Source organism: Macaca nemestrina, chromosome 1 (genome assembly GCF_043159975.1).
Source record: "Macaca nemestrina isolate mMacNem1 chromosome 1, mMacNem.hap1, whole genome shotgun sequence".
In the NCBI taxonomy this organism is placed as follows: domain Eukaryota; kingdom Metazoa; phylum Chordata; class Mammalia; order Primates; family Cercopithecidae; genus Macaca; species Macaca nemestrina.
Window position 1 is genome coordinate 78344686 of NC_092125.1, and position 22073 is coordinate 78366758.

The 22073-nt window shown below is 39.0% G+C and overlaps 1 protein-coding gene across 1 annotated transcript in view; it reads left to right on the top strand.

Moving 5' to 3' along the window:
- Positions 1-22073, top strand: part of LOC105493738 (isoleucyl-tRNA synthetase 2, mitochondrial) — a 73489-nt gene that overhangs the window by 39448 nt on the left and 11968 nt on the right. The window contains exons 13-16 of the mRNA XM_071080933.1: positions 9885-9987; positions 11565-11658; positions 18858-18966; positions 21548-21650. Coding sequence (XP_070937034.1) covers positions 9885-9987; positions 11565-11658; positions 18858-18966; positions 21548-21650 — 409 coding nt within the window. The remainder of the gene's footprint in view (positions 1-9884; positions 9988-11564; positions 11659-18857; positions 18967-21547; positions 21651-22073) is intronic.

Sequence of the window (22073 nt, forward strand, 5' to 3'; positions counted from 1 at the left end):
TTGGGAGGCCAAGGCGGCAGGATTGCTTGAAGCTAGCAGTTCACAGTTGGGCAACAGTGAGACCCCATCTCTACAGAAAAATTTAAAAATTAGCTGGTGTAGTGGTGTGGGCCTGTAGTCCCAGCTCCTTGGGAGGCTCAGGCCAGAGGATCGCTCAAGTGCAGGAGTTTGAGGTTATAGTGAGCTATGATCATGCCACTGCACTCCAGCCTGGCTGACAGAGCAAGACACTGTCTCTTCAGAACGAAACAAAACAGAACACATTGTTAAGCACTTAGTATGTGTCCGTGCTAGGAACTGCTAGTAGCTACAGTGAACAAGACTGACGTGGCCCCTGTTTTTAATGAGATAATAGTCTAGCTAGTTTATCTTCTAGTACTATTACGGAGGCTTTGAGTGTTGTTACTGTTTTTCACAGATGTGGAGAGGGGGATGTTAATTATTCCTTTTAGGAACACATTCTCGATTTTCATTTTCTTTGAGCAATTTCTTTTAATTTGGTGAATGGAATTTTTTCTAAGTTATGCTGTTAAGGAGTTTAAACTTTTAAGTATACTTGAGGAGTAAGAGTATGTTTTAGGAAAAGAAAGTAGTGGCTAGAGACCGGAAAATAATTGGAAAGCTATTTCAATATTATTATAAGTTGGAGCTGAGGTAAGACTCTATGAATAATCTAAATATTGTTGCTGTGTTGATCTTATAGAGCTTGGTCAGATGTAAACTACTAATATCTTAATACCCATATTAAGAATTAATGTAAATTCTGTCCAGTTCAGATTATTTTATTTTATTTTTGATACAGTCTCACTTTGTCACCCAAGCTGGAGTGCAGTGATGCGATCTTGGCTCACTACAACCTCCGCCTCCCAGGTTCAAGTGATTCTCCCTCCTCAGCCTCCTGAGTAGCTGGGACTACAGGCACACGCCACTGACCTGGCTAATTCTTGTATTTTTAGTAGAGATGGGCTCTTGCCATGTTGACGAAGCTGGTCTTGAACTCCTAGCCACAAAGGATCCATCTGCCTCTGCCTCCCAGAGTGCTGAGATTACAGGCATGAGCCACCATGCCCAGCCTCAAACTCAGTTTAAAAGAAAAAGAATTAAAGTGATTATAGCTGAGATGAATTTCCACAAGCATTTGTTTAAAATTTCACACTGGAAAGTTGGTTTTGTTTTGCAAAGTTTTATAAGCCATGTCATTGTCTCCTCTTTTTTTTTTTTTTTTGAGACAGAGTTTTACTCTTGTTGCCTAGGCTGGAATGCAATGGCGTGATCTCGGCTCACTGCAACCTCCACCTCCCAGGTTCAAGTAATTCTCCTGCCTCAGCCTCCCGAGTAGCTGGGATTAGAGGCATGTGCCACCACGCCCGGCTAATTTTATATATATATATATATATATATATATATATATATATATTTTTTTTTTTTTTTTTTTTTTTTTTTTTTCTTTTTTAGTAGAGACGGGGTTTCTCCATGTTGGTCAGGCTGGTCTCAAACTCCCGACCTCAAGTGATCCGCCTGCCTCAGCCTCCCAAAGTGCTGGGATTACAGGCGGGAGCCACTGTACCTGGCTACTCTTCTTTTTATTATTTGGAGAGCAAGATGTCTAGGGAATTTCACTGAAGTGATTGAGGTGGGTGGAAATTCCTTGGTGAAACAGCCCTCTGGACTCTGAGGTGGATCATATGTATGTATTAGTAAATATAGCAAACTGGTTTAATTGATACATCCTGATAAATAAATGGTACATAGGTTGACTGTTAGGTTAAATAAATATGAGGTTTGTCAGAAAAACACAAACAAGTTTTCATTAGGTATATTTATGTTTTAATTCTTCAAGACATCTACATGATAGTGTTACAGATTATCTTCTGCATACCTGTCATTGCGTTGGTTGCATGGTGTTCGTCGATTTCTGATATTGAAGTAGCACAGTCATACAGAATATTGGCCTAAAGAAATGACAGACAAACTCAGCTATAGTGTCTGTCAATTCATAGGTCATTTTCCTGTATACCATTTCTTAATGATGACTTTAATCCTCTTCCATTATTGGATCTTTTTGGTGTTGCAAAACTTGAATTTAAGAAAATTGATATTAATTCTTATTACTTGTTAATTTTGTAAAACAGGCTGAAAGTTTATCTTTTTTTCCACCTGAATCAAATGAGAGTCCAAGTGACCACAATTTTCTGTCTTTCTTTATTATACCTTTATATTGTGTCAAGTTGGTAACCATCAAAAGTAACAGCATCTCCACTGGAAATTGGTACACAGTCCACATGGAGTTGCTGTTACACTTGATAACACCATTAAACATATAAGGAGAATCCTTTTGCTCATCATGGGATCTGTACATTATCTCTAAGTATACTTGTTTCACAGAAGAAAGTCAACATTCATGTTCTGAATCAGTTTAGGGACTGGTAGATTTGAAATGCTGATGTTTTATTTTGATTTGAATTAATAGTGTCATTTGCATTTTAGATCATATTTGTATTTTCTCAAGAAATAATTCAATTTCTGACTTTACTGAAATAGGTCATTTTTTGAATCTGTGATATAATGCCATTAGAATTTAGGTTGAAATCTGTTACTAGTCAATAAAAACAGAAGAAATAATTTTTAGCATAAATCAGATAAAATTTAGAAACACTGGCTACCTGGGAAGGAAAAGAAGTTGGTTAAATTTCTTTCATCATTTCAGACAGTTATAATCACTTTCATGCTATTAATGCTATGATTAACATAGGGAAACTTAGCCCCTAACTTCTGGAAATCATGAGAAATTTAGTAAAAATAGCCAAGGAATTTCCAATATAATTTGAGTGTTAACTTTAGCTACCTCAATTTTTTTCTCAATTAACAATAATAAACCTTTTGTTCAAAAAATTTATGTTCATTAAAGAAAAATTTCTCCAAAATGATTTTCTGTCACCTTTAAAACATAAATCTAGGATTAAATTAAAAATAGAATTTCCCCTCCCAAATTTAACTTTGTTCTAGAATTAAATTTAGTAAACAAATGTGAAACATTTAGCCTCTTACCTCATTCTTCTTCCAGTAAGTTACAGAAGAAAAGTTGTCTTAATAATCCTTAATATTTTTGCTTATAAAGACAAAACACAGAAGACAGTGGGATGACAGCCGTAGTTTCTTTGTTGCTTAGTAATCTTAATGCTGCTTAATGTCCGTAACACGCTAAATAAGCCTCATTCCAGTTGATATCGAAGTTCAGAGTGATTGGCTGGTATCATAGTTGCTCATGCTACCTAGTGGATTTTCTCAGTTTGAAACCTAAGAAGGGACACATAATGCTTGTGCTGAGATAAGGCCTTTGAGTAAAGTACAAGGTTTTATGATAGATTTATTACTTTATGAAATAAAGCACTAAGGTGGAAGCATATAGATTACATACTGATAAGTGGTTTCACCCACTTTTATCAGCAGTCATTTATACTGATCTTTGGGTTACAGGTTAACTATGAGTTTGTGTTAAGTATAGGATATTAAAGAAATAAAGGGAGAATTCTTAAACTTCAGATAAATTAGAATTTTTATTGTATTTTTTTCTGAAGAATATTAAATATCACAAAGAAATAGAAAATTGTTTAAAAATTTTTTTAGGAAACAGAAAATTGTTTAAAAAAATCTTTTAGGTATTATCTTGGTTTCATTATTAAAAAATTCCACCTGTAAGTATTTACCCAAAGGAAGTAGGACTAATACCTCTTGTGTGAAGTGTATTAAGATGTCCAATACAGTTGTTTATAAAGGAACATAATGATATACAAAAGAAGATGTAATTTAATTAGTTTTAGAAGAATGAATATGAACCTGTTAAAAATGTCAGCTTAGCTCTTAACGGTTGCCTAGTTCCTTGTGTATGAAAAGCAAATGAACATAACATATCCAACGTTCGGATTTTGTTAGATGTTTGTCACATCTCTATAATGAGTATCTTTTCAGCACTTGTTTGCAGTTAACTTTATATACTTTTTTCAAATTATCTTTTTATATTTTGTTTGAACATTAAATTTATCTTTGTTTTTATCATCATTATACCTAGCTCAAGTTTGTGGGTTATATGTCTGTTTATTTTTATTGCAATTTTTGTTTTCAAAACTCTTTGTCACACTTTTTTTTTTTTTTTTGAGACGGAGTCTTGCTCTTGTTCCCCAGGCTGGAGTGCAATGGCGGGATCTTGGCTCACTGCAACCTCTGCTTCCCGGGTTCAAGTGATTCTCCTGTTTCATTCTTTCAAGTAGCTGGGATTACAGGCATGCGCCACCATGCCTGGCTAATTTTTGTATTTTTAGTAGAGATGGGGTTTCTCCATGTAGGTCAGGCTGGTCTCGAACTCCCCACCTCAGGTGATCTGCCCTCCTCGGCCTCCCAAAGTGCTGAGATTACAGGAGTGAGCCACCGCGCCTGGCCTCAAAACTCTCTGTCACACTTTCTTTGTTTTGTTTTGTTTGTTTTGAGATGGAATCTCTGTGGCCCAGGCTGGAGTGCAGTGGCACGATCTCGGCTCACTGTAAGCTCCACCTCCCGGGTTCAGGCCATTCTCCTGCCTCAGCCTCCCGAGTAGCTGGGACTACAGGTGCCCGCCACCTCACCCGGCTGATTTTTTGTATTTTTAGTAGAGAGGGAGTTTCACCGTGTTAGCCAGGATGGTCTCGATCTCCTGACCTCGTGATCCGCCGGCTTCGGCCTCCGAAAGTGCTGGGATTACAGGCGTGAGTCACCGCGCCTGGCCTTTTTTTTTTTTTTTGAGACAGAGTCTCGCTCTATTGCCAGGCTGGAGTACATTGGCGCAATCTCAGCTCACTGCAACCTCTACCTCCCGGGTTCAAGTGATCCTCCCCCCAAGTAGCTGAGACTACAGTCACGCACCACCATACCTGGCTAATTTTTGTATTTTTGTAGAGAATGGATTTTGCCTTGTTGCCCAGGCTGGTCTTGAAGTCCTTAGCTCAAGTGATTCACCTACCTCAGCCTTCCAAAGTGCTAGGATTGCAGGTGTGAACCACCGTGCCCACCCAAAATTAATTTATTCAATTGACAAAAATTGCATATATTATGTACAACATGTTTTGAAATATGTATGCATTGTGGAATGGCTAAATCTAGCTAATTAACATATATTTGTTGGGTTTTTCTTTACTCTCTCATTTTAAAATTAACTTTATTTATTTATTTATTTTTTTTTGGAGACGGAGTCTCGCTCTGTCGCCCAGGCTGGAGTGCAGTGGCCGGATCTCAGCTCACTGCAAGCTCCGCCTCCCGGGTCTACGCCATTCTCCTGCCTCAGCCTCCCGAGTAGCTGGGACTACAGGCGCCCGCCACCTCGCCCGGCTAGTTTTTTGTATTTTTTAGTAGAGACGGGGTTTCACTGTGTTAGCCAGGATGGTCTCGATCTCCTGACCTCGTGATCCGCCCGTCTCGGCCTCCCAAAGTGCTGGGATTACAGGCTTGAGCCACCGCGCCCGGCCAACTTTATTGTTTTAAAAATATAAATAATTTATCTAGAATCTCAAAATAGAACCTAATTATAGAACATAATGCTTACTAAAGTACATTTAGTAGACTTTATTTAGAACATGATGTTTTCATAATTCACAATATAAAGGAAGGAAGGAAGTCTTGCTCTCTAAATATTAGTGAGACTTGCTATCTTAATGAGATAAAGCTTCTTCCCTTAAAAACGTTTCATGTTTCTTTTGGATACATTGAACAAATTTTTCTTTTGTTCTGATTCCTATACATATGTAACAAGGAAAAAAAGTCTGAAGTATGTTGTTTTATTTACAATAGCCTTTCTGAAATTGGATTTTTAAAAATGATTGCAGGATTGCTTTTCATTGGTGTAGCTAATGTGTAGTTACGTTGTTTCTCGTAAGTGTAATTAGGTAAGCTAAAGGAAAAACTTTTCTTCCTCACTAAGAGACTTTTGTTAGTTTTTTAAAAAGTTTTTTAAATTTGCAAATAAAGTATATATAAAACACAAAATTACATTTCTTATATTAAAATATGTTCTATATCTAACTAAATTACTAATATCGTTATAAAAAATGTAGCAATTAAAATGAATTTTAGATTAGAGGTATCTGACTAAACTTGGTAGGATTTTATGGTTGCTTTAATAACATGCCAACAGCAAAATTGGAATATTTCTTTCTTAATGCTTTTAGTTATATACTTAGTAGGTTACTTGAATATAGTTAAATAACATTTAAAATGTCACTGAATTTTCTGATATTTAGGAATATGAAAAAGAACTCATTTTTATTTTTTTAAAATAGATGTGGGGTCTTTACTATGTTACCCAGGCTGGTCTTGAACTCTTGGGCTCAAGTGATCCTCTTGCCTTGGCCTCCCAAAGTGCTAGGATTATAGTCATGAGCCACCGTGCCGGGCCAAGAATATGAAAAAGAGCTTAGTTTTATTAAAGTTGAATTTAGGTTTCTCAAATATGGATGTGGAGCTGGGTGTGGTGGCTCACAACCCATAATCCCAGCATTTTGGGAGGCTAAGACTGGAGGATTGCATGAGGCCAGGCGTTCGAGACCAGCCTGAGCAACAAAGCGAGATTCCCATCTCTAGAGGGGCGAAGAAAAAAAAAAAAAAAAGCAGGGCATCTTGGCGTGGGCCTGTAGTCCCAGCTACTCGGGAGGCTGAGGCGGGAGAATTACATGACACAGGAGTTCAAGGCTTCAAGTGAGCTATGATCATTGCCACTGTAATCCAACTTGGGCCACCGAGTGACACCTTGTCTCAAAAAAATTTACGTAATTAATTAAAATAAAATGTGTATGTTTCATCTATAGTCATAAAGTTACTCACTTTTCTTTAGTTATTAGGACTTTTTCTTTTAAGAATAAAAATTTTCACCTAGTCTTCTTCTTCACAACTTTTTCCAATGTTTATAGAAACTGAAACTCAAAAAATAATATGATTTATTCCTGTCATTTTCCAGTAAATCACAGGTAGAGTCTGGTTTTTGGACTTAGTACTTGCTGTGTCAACATACTAATCTCCTGGGACTGCCTAGTTTCTCACTTCATCTCTGATACGCAGTCGTCACTCTATACCTGGGTAAAAGAGCCTTTCTGCCATTGCTTAGCAAACTCCAGAGAGTACGAGTGTGAATTCAGTTACAGTGTTGTCTTTATAGATGAGTTAGAGAGGCAGAATAAAGAAGTAAAAACAGCACACCAAACTATATATGATTTAGGAAACACAAATCAAGCCCTGATTTTAACTGTTACTTGCTTAGCCTCATAATTTAAGGAACCCTAAGGTGCAGAACAAATCATCTGTCAAGACCCACTGTCTATTTCTGTGAATCCAGTTAGCAAGTGCTTGTAAAGTGCTTTGAAAAAGATATGTGGTATATGTATACATGCTTCTGGTTAATATTCTTTATCCTAACATTTCTACTGTATTTGCTAAATTAACATGAAATTTGAGACATTTACTTTTACTTTGATATTATTTTTATGTGTTTTTCCAATACATTTACTGTTTTATTTTACTCTTTACCTAAACTTGGCAGTCTAATGATAACATTTTAAAAAAGAAAGGCAAATGACACCCATTTTTAGAATTATTATTTTTTAATGAGAATTTCATTAGTATGAAGTATTATGTACTGTAATTGTGCATATATTTGCGTGTAAATGTACTTTACTAGTATCTCTCTTTTGTGGTTGTAATCTTTTGTTTTTTTTTTTCTTTTGGTCTTTAGATTTATTCAGGTTTTTCTGTTATACTATGTTCATATTTTCTTAACTGAAAATGTTCTGGACAAACTCTGTAAGATAGTAATATGTAACTAAATACTATTGTCATATAACTAGGTAGTTATTACATAAGGTTTTTATGGTCTGATAACATAAAAGTTTATCTTTACTGTTAAAGTCCATCTAAAATGATTCAGTGTCTTAGAAACATGCATTTATGCCCATTTTCCTTTCTCATTGTAAGTTCTTCAAAGTACATGATGGTAGCGTTATACTTTTAAAATCTATCCTTCATAGAATACCAACTTAGTGATATCCAGCTTTTATAAGGTATTTCAAATTTAAATTTGTAGAGCATATTTATTTATTTATTGTTTTTTTTGAGACGGAGTCTCGCTCTGTTGCCCAGGCTAGAGTGCAGTGGCGTGATCTCGGCTCACCGCAAGCTCTGCCTCCTGGGTTCACGCTATTCTCCTGCCTCAGCCTCCCCAGTAGCTGGGACTACAGGCACCTGCCACCATGCTCGGCTAATTTTTTTGTATTTAATAGAGATGGGGTTTCACCATGTTAGCCGGAATGGTCTCAATCTCCTGACCTCGTAATCCACCCGCCTTGGCCTCCCAAAGTGCTGGGATTACAGGCGTAAGCCACTGTGCCCGGCCTGTAGAGCATATTTAATTTATACTCATTTGATTTTGCCTTCCACAACAATTTTTGGTAAACACTTCATTTATCTGTGAATTATCAGGCCCAGACCTGACGTCAAATAATCAGTCTGAATAATGCGTACATAATATTTATTCAAATGTGCCAGATATTGTTCTATGTGTTTTATATTTATTAACTCAGTTAATATTCATAGGAAGTCTCTTAATGATGCTTTTACTATTTGTGTTTTACAAATGAGGAAACTGAGGCACAGAAATGTTAAGTGCCTTGCCCAGGTTCAAGTCATGGAGCCAGAAATTAAGCCAAAGCCCCCTGCTGGCAGGATCCATGCTCTTGGCCATTATATGTACTGTGACTAAATGAAAAGCAACTAGAGGAAGCTGTAATAGCAACAAACCTGCAATAATAAAGTCAATATTCTAATAAATTAAAAATGTTATTTTTGTGAGAAACTATAGTATGCTTTTATTTCCTTGAGTTTAATTTTCAAATAATTTATTACTGTCTATCTTCCCAAAGATATGACCAGTTCTGTTGTTTATTTGATAGGGGTTGATTGGCTTTCTGTCATGTGTTAGGTACTGTACTAAGTTTTACATGTATAGTCTCATTTAGTTTGTAGTTGTTCGAGGGAAGTGTCTAGGATTACTACAATGTTAAGTTTCATCAGGGGAGGGTCTTGCGTATTTTGCCAACTGCTGTCTCTCTAGTGCCTGTACCCAAGACTCTGGCGGTGTTCAGTAGTTTCTGAGCAATGAATTAGATTGTTCTTAACAGAAGGGAAAGCTAGGTCTTAAAGAAGTTCTAGTACTTGTGCATGATCATAAATACAAAGTGACAGTCAGAACATAAGCCTGGATATCTGTCGTCACAGTCTCTGCTCTAGTATGGCATTGCATCTTATGCAGATGTCTGTAAGCAGGGAGGGAGTCCTGGAAAGTTTTCAAGCAGAGAATTAGTGTGATAAAAGCAGTTTAGGAATGCATCTATTTCAAGGTCTGTTTTGTAAAGTAAAGGGATGAGGGTAGGGGGAAGTGCTTTCAGACCATTGATTGCATCAGTTTAGTTTTCAGGGAATGAGGTTGGACTGATAGAGTGTGAGTGGGAACCACTGTAAACTTTCAAAGGTAGAACTGAGAGAATGTGTTGGTTTAATTTAGGCAGAAATCAGAAGAGGAAAGATAATTAGGAGGTTTCGAGTATAAGTACCTGTATAGAAAATAGATTAGTAAGAAATAGGTAAATCAGTAATGGAAACAGGGTGGTCAGAAGAAGTTCTTTTTTTTTTTTCTTTTTAAGGATATGTATAATCAATTTTTTACTTATATTGAATTTAAAATGATAGCAGCTTTTCAAACTAAGGTTTGAGGAAAAAGATAGGAAAAGAAATCACTATTTGTTAATTTTAAGTTGTTTGTTATTCATCACAATAGTTAATTGAATAATTCTGCCATGTCCCCCCTGAAATAGCCAAACCATTGAGCATATTGTTAAACTAGTGGAACAGCACGGCAGTGATGTCTGGTGGACTCTTCCCCCTGAGCAACTTCTTCCAAAAGAAGTCTTATCTGAGGTAAATTTCTGTTTGTATTTAACAGCTTTTGTGTGTATTACAGGACCTGATGACAACAAGGGAAATTCTTGAGAGTTAAAAAAGCATCTTATGTAAAGTTAACAAATTTATTTACTGTAAATTAGAAGCTAATGCAGTTTGAAAGTAGACATTTTGTTTAACTATAGAACTGTAGTATTTAAGGCTGGGTGTGATATGTAGTATTTAAGTGCTGTAATCCCAGCACTTTGAAAGGCTGAGGCAAGCAGATAGCTTGAGTCCATGAGTTTGAGACCAGCCTGGGCTGTTAACATGGCAAAACCCTGTCTCTACAAAAAAATATATATATATAAAAATTAGCTAGGCATTGTGGCATGCGCCTGTAGTCCCAACTACTCGGGAGGTTGAGGTGGGAGGATGGCTTGAGCCTGGAAGACAGGTTGCAGCAAGCTGAGATTGCACCACTGCACTGCAGCCTGGGTTACAGAGTGAGAGCCCGTCCCCCCAAAACAAAGTGTAGTATTAGGTCGGGCGCAGTGGTGCACACCTGTAATCCCAGCACTTTGGGAAGCCAAGACGGGCGGATCACCTGAGGTCAGGAATTCAAAACCAGCCTGGCCAACATGGTGAAACCTCATCGCTGCTTAAAAAAAAAAAAAAAAAAAAAAAAAAAAGGCAGGGCTCAGTGGCTCACGTCTGTAATCCCAGCGCTTTGGGAGGCCGAGGTGGGTGGATCACGAGGTCAGGAGATCAAGACTATCCTGGCTAACACGGTGAAACCCCGTTTCTACTAAAAATACAAAAAATTAGCTGGGCACGATGGTGAGCCCCTGTAGTCCCAGCTACTCGGGAGGCTGAGGTGGGAGAATGGCGTGAACCCGGGAGGCAGAGCTTACAGTGAGCAGAGATTGCACCACTGCACTGTAGCCTGGGCAACAGAGTGAAACTCTGTCTCAAAAAAAAAAGAAAAGATAAAACAAAAAATCAGCCAGGCATGGTGGCGCAACATGCCTTGAGTCCCAGCTACTCAGGAGGCTGAGGCAGAAGAATTGCTTGAATCCAGGAGACGGAGATTGCAGTGAGCCAAGATTGTGCCATTGCACTCCAAGCTGGGTGACAGAGTGAGACTCTGTCTCAAAAAAAAAAAAAAAAAAAAAAGTGTAGTATTTAATAAAGTAGTGGAATGCGAGGGTCAATTGTTACCTCATTGAGGGCCAGGATTGATTAATGTTAACTAAGCTCATGTAATTTACTGTGAGAGAACAGTGCCTAATGTTACATCAGGCCTTTGTAGGATCTGTAGTAGAGTTAGCTGATTGTATCACACATTAAAATATCCAAATTTAAAGTTAATTTCAAGAAAATAGAAACCAATTCATATTACATTGGTAAATGTGTAATTCAGTGGCCACAGATACTTTTAAATGTGAATGGAGGGAGTTGTACTTAACTGTGAAATGCTTAAAAATACTGTAAATTTCATCTAAAAATGTGAACTTAATGGTTGCATTTCATTTCTGAAGACTTTTGGGGTACAGTATTTGTTGTCTGTATTGTGATCTTTGTGTACCTAACATGCTTTTACATTATCTTACTAGGTTGGTGGCCCTGATGCCTTGGAATATGTTCCAGGTCAGGATATTTTGGACATCTGGTTTGATAGTGGAACTTCATGGTCTCATGTTCTTCCAGGTAATTTTAAAAAATAGATATATGCTGATCAAGACGTTTTGAAAATATGGAATTGGTATTTAGAAGGGATCTATGATCAAAACCTTTTTTTGTGTGTGTGCTTTATTTAGAGATCTGCTATATTTTAGACCTGGAAGGACCCTTAGAGTTTACTCAATCCAATGATTTCTAAACCTTTTTCTGTTTTTCTAGATGAAATTTCATTTAGAATTTACAATACAGAAAATAGTTAAAAATGGGAATATTTTTCCTCCTTTCAACCAGTTCATTCTCCTTGGCCACTTGGCAACCCCAAGGCACCCAGTTTTGTAAAACGAAGTTTGGAAGTCACTGAAATAGTCTGACCTCATCATTTTTCAGAAGAGAAAATGAAATTGACTTAGAGCCAAGTTAGTTGATGGTCACATAGCTTAATAGTGTCAAACTGGAACTCAAGTACCCTGATTTTCAGTTCTCATCTTCTATACTACATTGCTTTTTGTGGCTTTTTCTCCTCTCTGTACAAACAGCCGACTAACTTTTATACTTACTGATAATTAGGGAATGTTTTTGACTGATTGGATAAAGAGAAAGGAGAGACACTGGGCAGGAATTAGAAAGGAGTAGTAGGAGAAGGCACGTATCAGAGGATATGTTTAGATGCTTAAGAAGAAATATTTTTAAGGCAACTAAGTGAAAAGATAAGAGTTCAAATGAAGAACAGGGATTGTTATCACTGTGAAGTTGGAGACAGGGATGAGATGTCACGGAAGCAGTGATGGATCACACAGTTCCTCACACTCTTACTAAGGGCCAGCTTTGGCCCGAGAGACCCTGTTTGCTTTCTGGAGTAAGGGTATGTGGGAAAAGTAGCTTGTCTACGAATCGCACAATGGGATTCCTAGTAGGTGGATCTATTTCCTTCATTTAAGCCTTTCTTTCAGCTTAGGAAATTTGAAAAACAAAATGCATGTAAATTCATGTTTTCTCTCTATTACAGATAAAACGTGCATAATAATAATGGCCAAATATAAGTTACATATTTTTATAATTTTTTTGTAGTGATTTTTAGAATTATTATTTCATAATTTTCTCCCAGCATATTTGAGGGAAAATACTGCAAGTTTTGGTACTTTGCTTCCCTAAATTACAGTTATGTGTTACATAATGACATTGCAGTCAGTAGCAGACTGCATACATGATGATGGCCCCACAAGATGATAATAAATTCGACTGCTGAACAACAGGGTTCTGACTGCACAGGTCTACTTATATGCAATTTTTTTCAATGAAATGCAGATGGAAAATATAGTATTCTTAGGATTTTGAAACTCACATATAGAAAGGGAGGGCTGACTTTTCATATATGCAGATTCAGCAGGGCCAACTTTGGGACTGCTGTATTTGAGTATTCACAGATTTTGGTACATGTAGGGGTGGGGGGCTGGGGGGTTGCTGGGTCCTAGAACCAATCCTTTGCATATATCAAGGGATGACTACTGTATTTTTACTGTACCTTTTCTGTGTTTAGATATGTTTAGATACACAAATACGTACCATGTGCTGACATTGCCTGCAGTATTCAGTACAGTAACATGCTGTGCAGGTTTGTAGCCTAGGAGCAATACACTGTGCCATGTTGGCTAGATGTAGAGTCGGCTATCCCATTGAGGTTTGTGTAAGTACACTCTATGATGTTCACACAATGATGAAATCACCTAAGGGCACAGTTCTCAGAATATATCTCTATTGTTAAGCAATGCATGACTCTGTATTGAAAATGCAGGTCAATACCACTACTTAAGGTAGTAGGAAGAAGAGTTTCCTGCTGGCACATGTTGGGCAGCATTCTGAATTTCAGAAAAGAGTATGCCAATTGTGAAACCGTGAGGTATAGTGTATTTCAAAGTTTATTCACTGCTTTAGGCTTTGTGAGAATTAATGGTACTACCATTGTTGCTTTTCAGTTTCTGAAATCATTTTTACATTACCAAGTGCAGTGAGTGCATGTTATATTTGGCGCCGTCGAGTGGTTTAAAATCCATGAAAACGGTCATAAAAACCTATCTGATAGAGTTTAGTCATAATACTTCTAGAGTGTGATTTTTTTTTTTTTGAGACAGTGTCTCACTCTGTTGCCCAGGATGGAGTGCAGTGGTACGATCTCAGCTCACTGCAGCCTTCACCTCCTGAGTTCAAGTGACTCTCCTGCCTCTGCCTCCTGAGCAGCTGGGATTACAGGCATGTGCCACCATGCCCAGCTAATTTTTGTATTTTTAGTAGAGAAGGGGTTTCACCGTGTTGGCCAGGCTGGTCTCAAACTCCTGGCCTCAAATGATTCACCTGCCTCAACCTCCCAAAGTGCTGGGATTACAAATGTGAGCCACCGCACCCGGCCAGAGTGTAATATTCTTAACCAAATAATTTTCACTGCAACAGAAAAATTTTAAATTAATTCATAATAATTGTACATATTATTGAGTACTTGTAGTGTTTTGATAGGTGCATTCAATATGTAATGATCAAATGAGGGTATTTAAACATTTACCCAAACATTTACCATTTCTTTGTGGTGGGAACATTTTATATCTTCTCTTCTAGTTATTTTGAAATATGCAATAAATTGTTACTATATTTGCCTTACTGTATTAAACACTAGAATTTATCCCATATAAGTAACTCCTTTTCTATCCCCATTAACCATATCCCCATTAACCAAACGCTCTTCATCCCTCCCTCTCACCCTTCCCAGCCTCTGGTAACTATCATTCTACTTTCTACCTCCATAAGATCAACTTTTTAAACTCCCACATATGAGTGAGATTATGTATTTGTCTTTCTATGCTTGGCTTATTTCATTTAACATCATGACCTCCAGTTCCATCCATGTTGCTGCTAATGACAGGATATGGCTGAATAGTATTCCATTGTGTGTATTTATCACATTTTCTTTATCCATTCATCTTTGATGGATACTTAGACCGATTCCGTATCTTGGCTATTGTGAGTAGTGTTGTAATAAACATGGAGATGCAGGTATCCGGTTGATATGCTGATTTTATTTCCTTTGCATAAATACCTAGTAGTGGGATTGCTGGATCATATGATAGTTCTGTTTTTAGTTTTTTGAAAAGAAACCTCCGTAATGTTTTTTATAATGGCTGTACTAATTTACATTCCCACCAACAGTGTATAATAGTTCTGTTCTCTCCACATCCTTGCCATCATTTGTTACTTTCTTTTTGATAATAGCCATTCTGGGCTAACTGGGGTAAGATGATATGTCACTGTTTTTGATTTGCACTTCCCTGATGATTAGTGATGTTGAACATTTTTTCATATACCTGTTGTCCATTTATATGACATCCTTTGAGAAGTGTCTGTTCAGACCCTTTACCCGCTTTGTAATGAGATTTTTTTTGTTGTTTCTTGTTTTTGCTGTTTCTTTACTTGAATCCGAATATTAGTCCCTTGTCAGACAAATAGTTTGCAAATAATTTTTTCCATTCTACAGGTTGTCTCTTTACTGTGTTGTTTCCTTCGTTGTGCTGCAACTTTTTCTTAATATAGTCCCATTTGTCTGTTTTTGTTCCTTTACTTGTGCTTTTGAAGTCTTAGCCATAACAGTTTTGCCTAGACCGATGTCCTAGAGGATTTCTCCTATGTTTTCCTCTAGTAGTTTCATAGTTGGGGACCTTAGATATAAGTCTCTCTTTTGAGTTGATTTTTGTATATGATGAGAGGTAAGGGTCTATTTTCTTTCCTTCCTTCCTTCCTTCCTTCCTTCCCTCTTTCCTTCGCTCTTTCTTTCGCTCTTTCCCTCCTTCCCTCCCTCCCTCCCTCCCTCCCTCCCTCCCTCCCTCCCTCCCTTCCTTCCTTCCTTCCTTCCTTCCTTCCTTCCTTCCTTCCTTCCTTCCTTCCTCCCTTCCTCCCTTCCTCCCTTCCTCCCTTCCTCCCTTTCTTCCTTCCTTTCTTCAATGCATGGAATTGCATTGAATATTTATTTATTTATTTATTTAAGATGGAGTCTCACTCTGTCGCCCAGGTTGGAATGCAGTGACACAATCTCGGCTCACTGCGACCTCCGCCTCCCGAGTTCTAGTGATTCTTCTGCCTGAGCCTCCTGAGTAGCTGGGATTATAGGCATGTGCCACCACACCTGGTTAATTTTTATTTATTTATTTATTTATTTGAGATGGAGTCTCACTCTTGTTGCCCAGACTGGAGTGCAATGGCACAACCTGGGCTCACTGCAACCTCCACCTCCCGGGTTCAAGCGATTCTCCTGCCTCAGCTTCCCAAGTAGCTGAGACTACAGGCATGTGCCACCACGCCCGGCTAATTTTGTATTTTTAGTTGAAATGGGGTTTCTCCATGTTTGTCAGGCTGGAATCGAACTCCCCACCTCAGGTGATCCACCCGCCTCAGCCTCCCAAAGTGCTGGGATTACAGGCATGAGCCACCGTGCCCAGCAATTTTATATTTTTAATAGAGATGGGGTTTCACCATGTTGGCCAGGCTGGTCTCAAACTCCTGACCTCAAATGATCAGCCCCCCTCAGCCTCCCAAAGTGCTGGGATTACAGGCATGAGCCACGATGCCTGGCCACGTTGAATTTTTTTTTTTTTTTTTTTGAGACGGAATCTTGCTCTGTTGCCCAGGCTGGAGTGCAGTGACACGATCTCAGCTCACTGCGACCACTGCCTCCCAGGTTCGAGCAATTTTTCTGCCTCAGCCTCCCCAGTAGCTGGGACTACAGGCACCCACCACCACGCCCGGCTAATTTTTTGTATTTTTAGTGGCGATGGGTTTCACCATGTTAGCCAGGATGGTCTTGACCTCCTGACTGCATGATCCGCCTGCCTCGGTCTCCCAAAGTGTTGGGATTACAGGTGTGAGTCACCGCCCCCAACCTGTTGAAGATTTTTGTGTCTTTGTTCAACAGAGATATTGGCCTGTAGTTTTCTTTTTTGTTGTGTCTTTGCCTGGTTTTGCTATCAGGGTAATGCTGGCTTTGTACAGTGATTTAAGAAGAGTTTCCTCTTCTTGGATTCTTTGGAGTAGTTTGAGCAGAATTGTTGTTGTTCTTTATATATTTGGTAGAATTCAGCAGTAAAGCCATCTTGTCCTAGACTTTTCTTTGTTGGAAGACTTTGTGTTACTTATTCAGTCCAGTTACTCCTTACTGTTCTATTTCTTCCCGGTTTAATCTTGGTGGGTTGTATGTGTCCAGGGGTTTATCCATTTCTTCCAGGTTTTCCTATGTATTAGTGTACATTTGTTTATAGTAGTCTCTGATGATCCTTTGTATTTCTCTGTTGTCTGTTGTATGTCTCCTTTATCTTTTTTTTTTTTTTTTTGAGATGGAGTCTTGCTCTGTCGCCTAGACTGGAGTGCAGTGGCCTGATCTCGTCGCACTGCAAACTCCACCTCCTAGGTTCAAGCAGTTCTCTGCCTCATTCCTCCCAAGTAACTGGGGTTACAGGTGCCTGTCACCATGCCTGGCTAATGTTTGCATTTTTAGTAGAGATGGGGTTTCACCATCTTGACCAGGCTGGTCTTGAACTCCTGACCTTGTGATCCACCCGCCTCTGCCTTCCAAAGTTCTGGGATTATAGGTGTGCACCACCGCGTCCGGCCCCATGTCTCCTTTTTTACTTCTGGTTTTGTTTATTTGGATCTTCTTTTCTATTTTCTCAATCTAGCTAGATTTTTTTTTTCACTGCATATGCATTTACTTTCTTACATTATCTCAGACTTTCCTGGCTGCACAGACTAGGTTAAACCCTTTATTTTCTCCTTGGTAACACCCATCACAGTTATTTCTTTTCTTTTTTTTTTTTGAGACAGAGTCTCACTCTGTCGCCCAGGCTGGAGTGGAGTGGCACAATCTCTGCTCACTGCATCCTCTGCCTCCTGGGTTCAAGTGATTCTCCTGCCTCAGCCTCCCAAGTAGCTGGGATTACAGGCGTCCGTCACCATGCCCAGGTAATTTTTGTATTTTTAGAGATGGGGTTTCGCCATGTTGGTCAAGCTGGTCTTGAACTCCTGACCTCAGGATTTGCCAGCCTCCACCTCCCAAAGTGCTGGGATTACAAGCGTGAGACACCACACCCGGCCCCATCACAGTTACTTCTTGTTTAACATAAAATCTACCCTACTAGATGTCAGCTCCAAGAAGCAGAGTCCAGATTTCCCCAGGATCTAACACAATGCCTGCTATGTAACAAGTGCTCAGTAATATTGGTGTAATTGAATTGGTTTGATTCAGTTATTTAAATTTTGTTTCCCCACCTCCACTCAGGTAATCTTTCTTTACATAAAGTTTGCAACACTAAATCTTCAATCTTAGGATATAAGGACAAATCATAATTTTATAAATAAAAGGGATTATGGGGGCTTTGAGAGTTGTGAGTTTAGATTTAAAATATGGATGTAATCTTCATCAAAGACCTCATGTTACTTTTTTTGAAAACCCTTTTATTTTGAAAAGTCAAAGTATTATAAAGAATTACAGCATGCTCTTCTTCATCTAGATTTTCCAATGTTAATGTTAACATTCTACTACATTTGCTTTATGTGTCCTCTCTATGTATATATATGTAGAGGAAAAGATGCATCTTTTATCTCAATACTTTAATATATATTTCCCCAAAACACGATGATCTCTTAACGTAACCAACACAGACATCAAAATTAGGGAATTAACATTGATTCCATACTGTTAACTGTCTGTAGAACTTACTAATTTTACCACACTCCTATGTGGAAAGAGGAAGAAAAAAGGACCCAAGATCTAATCTGAGATCACATGTCACATTTAATTGTCATGTCTCTCTAGTTCTTGTTCTGTGTCTTTCATGACCTTGACATTCATGTAGTACAGGTTTATTTTGTAGATGGTCTCTCTGGGTTTGTGGGATGCATTGTCATGATTAGATTCATGTTATGCATTTTAGGTAGGAATATCGCAGAAAGGATACTGTGTTTATTTCTATAGATCATTTCAGAAGTCACATGATATATCTCTGTCCTGTTATTACTGGTGATATGTAACTTTGGTCACTTTCTTGGTTAAGGTGGCGTCTACCAGTTTCCTCTATTGTAAAGTTGCTTCCCTTCCTCCCCACTAATTGTTATTAATTAATAAGTGTCTTCTTTTTCTATTTTAATTTACTTAAATTTCTGGGTGTCTTTTTCTTTTAATATTTAATTTTGAGGTCCTGACCAAAGAGCAGATTTGTACTTGGAAGGAAAAGACCAGCTCGGGGGTTGGTTTCAGTCATCCTTATTAACAAGTGTGGCCACAAGGAAGAAAGCACCTTATAAGTAAGTATTTATACCTGAGCCAACCTGCTGAGTACCTGCCAGTGTGTGAAGCACTATGCTGAGTACTATAGAGATGGTAAGGCACCACCCTTGATTGCTTACAGTGTCCTGTAAGAATTTGAAGTAAAAAAAAGAGAAAGGACAAAGGAAACACCACCAACGTGTCTTGTGAGTGTGATGCAGATCATAACTCCTTGAAGAAAATGTCAGCATTGACTGGAGTAGTTGGGGGAACTTATGTAGTTCTGTTTTGTTTGTTTGTTTTGTTTTGTTTTTTGAGAAAGGACCTCATTCAGTCACCCAGGCTGGAGTGCAATGGTGTGGTCAGAGCTCGCTGCAGCCTCCATCTCCTAGGCTCAAGCAATCCTCCTGCCTCAGCCTCCTGAGTAGCTGGAATTACAGACATGCACCACCACACCTGGCTAATTTTTACTTTTTTTTTTAGAGATGCATTCTCCTCCCATTGCCCATGCTGGTCCCAAACTCCTGGCCTGAAGCAGTCCTCCTGCCTTGGCCTCCCAAAGTGGTAGGATTATAGGCGTAAGCCACCATGCCGGGCCTAGAACTAGATCTTGATCTATGGTAAAACATGACCAGGAGGAATGTAGGGAAGGATATTCGAGGTTGAGAGAAGACAGACTGAGTGCAGATGTCCTTTATATTTGTAATATCCACAGTGGCTAGTGAGCTGAAACATTGCTTTCGTGAATTTTATTAAATTAGGTATTCTCATTTAGTACACATAATTACTTTTTCAAACGTGTGGGTAAAAATACTAATCAGAAAGATTCCTAAATAGCTTAGCTTAAGATTGTGGCTCTCTTAGGATAAAAATCCATCCCAGAACGTTTTGCATGTTTCTTTTTTTTTGAGATGCAGTCTTGCTCTGTCGCCTAGGCTGGAGTGCAGTGGCGCGATCTTGGCTCACTGCAACTTTTGCCTCCCGGGTTCAAGCGATTCTCCTGCCTCAGCCTCTCGAGTAGCTGGAATTACAGGCACATGCCACCATGCCTGGCTAATTTTTGTATTTTTAGTAGAGACGGGGTTTCACCACGTTGGCCAGACTGGTCTCAAACTCCAGATCTCAAGTGATCCATGCTCCTGAGCCTCCCAAAGTGCTGAGATTACAGGTGTGAGCCACCATGCCTGGCCCTTTTACATGTTTTTGTTTCTTAACATGTGTTTTAAAGACCATTAGAAGGGCGGATCCTATTTTTTTCAAATTGTCTTTTGAAAATAATTTTGAGACGATAATCTGCTCTTTTAAGACATACTTTTTCCTGTTTTTTTTTTTTTTTTTTTTTGAGACCGAATCTCGCTCTTTAGCCCAACCTGGAGTGCAGTGGCGCGATCTCAGCTCACTGCAACCTCTGCCTCCCGGATTCATGCCATTCTCCTGCCTCAGCCTCCCAAGTAGCTGGGACTACAGGCGCCCAACACCGCACCTGGCTAATTGTTTTGTATTTTTAGTAGAGACGGGGTTTTATCATCTTAGCGAGGATGGTCTTGATCTCCTGACCTCGTGATCCACCCGTCTCGGCTTCCCAAAGTGCTGGGATTACAGGCGTGAACCACTGCGCCCAGCCCTTTTTCTTGGTTTTATTTTTTCATTAAATTTTTTTTTTTGATTTTTAGTGAATTATATAGTTTTTCCGCTATCACCACAAAAGGTTTTATAACATTTCCAACACACTAAAAAGTTTTCTCATGCCCATTTGTGGCTAATCTCCACTCCCATCCTAGGGCCCCTGGCAACCACTGATCTTGCTATCTCTGTAGTTTGCTATTTCTAAACTGGTTAGCTTTAATGATAAAATCAGTACACAGCAGAAGCTCAGAAAATAATCTGTTTAGTGATGAAAATATCTAAAGTTTTCCTTTGTGTAAGTCGAGAGTTCACTAACCATTGTGATACATGAGCTAAGAATGATTTTTTTTTTGAGATGGAGTCTTACTCTGTCTCCCAGGCTGGAGTGCAGTGGGACGATCTCAGCTCACTGCAGTCTCCGCCTCCTGGGTTCAAGTGATTCTCATGCCTCAGCCTCCCGAGTATCTGGGACTATGGGCACACGCCACCATACCCGGCTAATTTTTGTATTTGTAGTGGAGACGGGGTTTCACCATGTTGGCCAGGCTGGCCTCAAACTCCTGGCCTCAATTGATCTGCCTGTCTTGGCCTCCCAGAGTGTTGGGATTACAGGCGTGAGCCACAGCACCCAGCTGAATTTGACTTTTAAGGAAAGGTTTCGACCGGGTGGGTTGGCTCATACCTGTAATCCCAGCACTTTGGGAGGCCGAGTTAAGTGGATCCCCTGAGGTCAGGAGTAGGTAGGAGAATCTCTTGAACCTGGGAGGTGGAGGTTGCAGTGAGCTGAGATCATGCCACTGTACTCCAGCCTGGGTGACGAGAGTGAGACTCCATCTCAAAAAAAAAAAAAAAAAAGGAAAAGTTTTCATTCATAATCAGTCAAGAAAAATCATATTTTTGTGTCAAACTTAGATACTCTTTTTAGCTATACGTAATCTTCAAAAAGATAATATAATTGTGTTTATCATTAACATAGCTGGTTTGTCCCTTTAGGACAGTGATTGTTCATGGATTTACCCTTGGAGAAAAGGGAGAAAAGATGTCTAAGTCTCTTGGGAATGTCATTCATCCTGATGTTGTCGTTAATGGAGGACAAGTAGGTGATTCTCTAAAATGTATTTTATTTTCGTTTTAAGGATCTTAAATTGGCAGCCAAAGCCCTTAAGATAGTTACTTCAATGTAAAAATAAAAACTATCTTTTATATTCTCAAATAACACATGATTTTAATGAAAAAGGCAGAGGCTAGGATTGTGGTCCTTTTACCTCATTTCAGGCCTGACTCTCCAGTTAGGTCCCAAACCATGCTGTTCCTTCTTCTTTTTTTCTTTTTTTTTTTTTGAGACAGAGTCTCGCTCTGTCGCCCAGGCTGGAGTGCAGTGGTGCGACTTCAGCTCACTGCAAGCTCTGCCTCCCGGGTGCACGCCATTCTCCTGCCTCAGTCTCCCAAATAGCTGGGACTGCAGGCTCCCGCCACCATGCCTGGCTAATTTTTTGTATTTTTAGTAGAGACGGGGTTT